The 2,708-nt window shown below is 37.9% G+C and overlaps 1 protein-coding gene across 1 annotated transcript in view; it reads left to right on the top strand.

The window, feature by feature from the left end:
• Nucleotides 1–2,197: 2,197 nt before the first annotated feature.
• Nucleotides 2,198–2,708, top strand: part of LOC107742877 (zinc finger protein 271-like) — a gene marked incomplete at its 3' end in the record, with an annotated part of 1,341 nt that continues 830 nt past the window's right edge. Inside the window, exon 1 of the mRNA XM_016555953.1 lies at nt 2,198–2,449. Coding sequence (XP_016411439.1) covers nt 2,198–2,449 — 252 coding nt within the window. The remainder of the gene's footprint in view (nt 2,450–2,708) is intronic.

Genomic DNA, 2,708 nt, shown 5'->3' with positions numbered 1-2,708 from the left:
TGGCATCAATTACTGCTTTATTTAATCAAACACAGTCTAAATATTTGTGTATTTTGCTTTCATTTTATTAGAAGTAGGCCAACAGCGCCCCCTACGGAATTAAAACTCCTTACTGAGCTGGCATTAGGATCCGGGGGAGGCTGCTGCTGCTGCCGCTGCACGTGCTATTACGGTGCGTTTCCACTGGCACGTAGCGAGCGCAGTGGAGCGAGTGTTTTCTATTCATTCCTATGAAAGTTGAGCTTAAACGCTCGTGCTGTGTATTATGGGATTGAAAGCGGCGCGGAGAAAGCGTTGACAGCAGCTGAGAGCGTCAAAAAGATTGGGCATTCCTCGACTTCATGCAAATGTCGAGCGAAAAACGCCGGGTGACAACCAATCGCTGTGAAAGGAAGAAGATGAAACATAACAGGGTGTTTTTCAGAGGCGTGCTCTGCCCTAAATTTGACACGCCCCAAAGCAGTGGCGTTGTAGCGTTGCCAGTGACACTGAGCGCAGCTTTGACGCTGTAGTGGAAACGCACCATTACTGTTGACTATATCACACATCAAACGCGTCATTCTGTACGTGCATTCTCAGTTTAAATGCAGCGATCCAAAACCGTGAATCTAATCATCATTCAGGCAAAACTTTGCTTCAAGAATGAGCCACAATGCTGACATGATCTAATCGCTAGCACACCCTGAGTGCATGTGAGTTAATGTATTCCCCTTATCGGCAAGACATATCAGCATAATTTTTCATATCGGGCCGATGCCGATATTTACATTTAAAGCCTTTATCGGCCGATTCCGATATTGGTCCGATAATATCATGCATCCATAAAATGTATGTTAGATAATTTTGTAGTTGATCAAACATATTGAATAGTTCTCCTTATAGAAACTTGTGATTTGTGTCTATAATGTTTTACAAATTATATTTTGATATTTTCAGGGAAGAATAGTTTATAAAATTGCATCAAAAGGAACAAATTTTGTATAGAAATTGTCTTTGCACTGTTACAACGGGGTTCATTTTTTTTATATACTTTTTTTAATGCCATTCCATATCCATTGTTTAAACCGCACATCCATCTGTGCAGGTTTGAAGTCTCTATCATATGCCACCCATCTTAGCAGCCGTGCTTGTCTTTCCAATTTCAGAGTTTTGCATTCTTTGAACCAAGTATTAAGAGGAACTAATGTCCAATTGCTTAATTTGTTACAGTACATAATCTTAGTAGTTTTGTCCCCTAATAAAGAAGGGAGAGGAAAGTCTAGCTGTTTGAATTCTAATTCTTTCCATTTTGCGTCATAATCGTCAATACAGCAGCAAACTAGATATTTTCATTGTGCTGCTTTATAATAATCCTCCAAACAGGGAAGAGACAGTCCTCCCCTTTCCTTTGGTAATTGTAGTGTTTTAAGTCTTACCCTGGGTTTCTGATTTTTCCATATAAATCTTGAGATCATTCGGTTCCAGTCATTAAATTGTTTTTTTGGTATCTCTACAGGTAGTGATTGAAAGAAAAACAATAATCGCGGTAAAACATTCATCCTTATAATTTCTATTCGATTATACAAACTAAAAGTTAGAGGTGTCCAATTATCCAAGTCTGCTTTCAGTTCCTTCGTAATAGATCCATAATTTGAAATATAAATTTTAGCCAAATTCTTTGGTATGATAACCCCCAGGTATTTAATACTGTTTGTTTTCCATTTAAAATTATATTTTTTACGGATATTTTCCTGTGGTGAATAATTAAAAGAACGGGGTTCATTTTTATGTACTTTCACATTTCTGTTTTTTTTTTCAAGTTACTGACAAATGAACTGCTTTTGCTTTTATTTTAGAGTTTATTGAAGAAAGTGAGGAGAACGAAGAATTGAGTGAAGTTGAGGAGAAAAATCATTTTAAAAATGGAGAAAAACCTTTGAGTTGCTCTCAAACCAAACAGAAATATTTAAAGAAAAGAAGAGCCAAGAAATCTTTCACCTGCACTCAATGTGGAAAGAGTTTGACATGCAAATATAATCTTGATGTTCACATGAGAGTTCACACTGGAGAGAAACGGTTCACTTGTGATCAGTGCTGGAAGAGTTTCACACAATCGTCACAACTTAAGGTACACCTGAAAATCCACACTGGAGAGAAACCGCACATGTGTGATCAGTGCGGGAAGAGTTTCACACAAAAAGGAAGCCTTATGGCACATATGAGAGTTCATACTGGAGAGAAACCATTCACATGTAATCAATGTGGAAAAAGTTTCGCACACTTAGCAAACCTTAAGGTACACATGAACATCCACATTGGAGAGAAACCTTATAAATGTTCACACCGTGACAAGAGATTCAGTCAGTCAGGATACCTGAAAACACATGAGAGGATCCACACTGGAGAGAAACCGCACACATGTGATCAGTGTGGGAAGTGTTTCACACAATCAGCACAACTTAAAGAACACATGAACATCCACACTGGAGAGAAACTGTACTCATGTGATCAATGTGATAAAACATTTTTGAAAGCTTCAGTCCTGAAGAAACACCTGACAGGTTATACAAAGGAGAAGCCGTATTCATGTTATTTGTGTGGAAAGAGTTTTTCACGTTTTTCAATTTTGAAAGAACATCAGAAAACACATACTAGTGTGAGAGAGTACATGTGCTTTGAGTGTGAAAAGACTTCAGCAAACTGTTTAAAACAGCATGAAATTATCCACA

This window comes from Sinocyclocheilus rhinocerous, unplaced genomic scaffold (assembly GCF_001515625.1).
Source record: "Sinocyclocheilus rhinocerous isolate Xijiao unplaced genomic scaffold, SAMN03320098_v1.1 scaffold2297, whole genome shotgun sequence".
Taxonomy (NCBI): Eukaryota; Metazoa; Chordata; class Actinopteri; order Cypriniformes; family Cyprinidae; genus Sinocyclocheilus; species Sinocyclocheilus rhinocerous.
The sequence above is the reverse complement of the archived record's forward strand: the minus strand, read 5'-3'. Positions and strand labels throughout refer to the sequence as shown.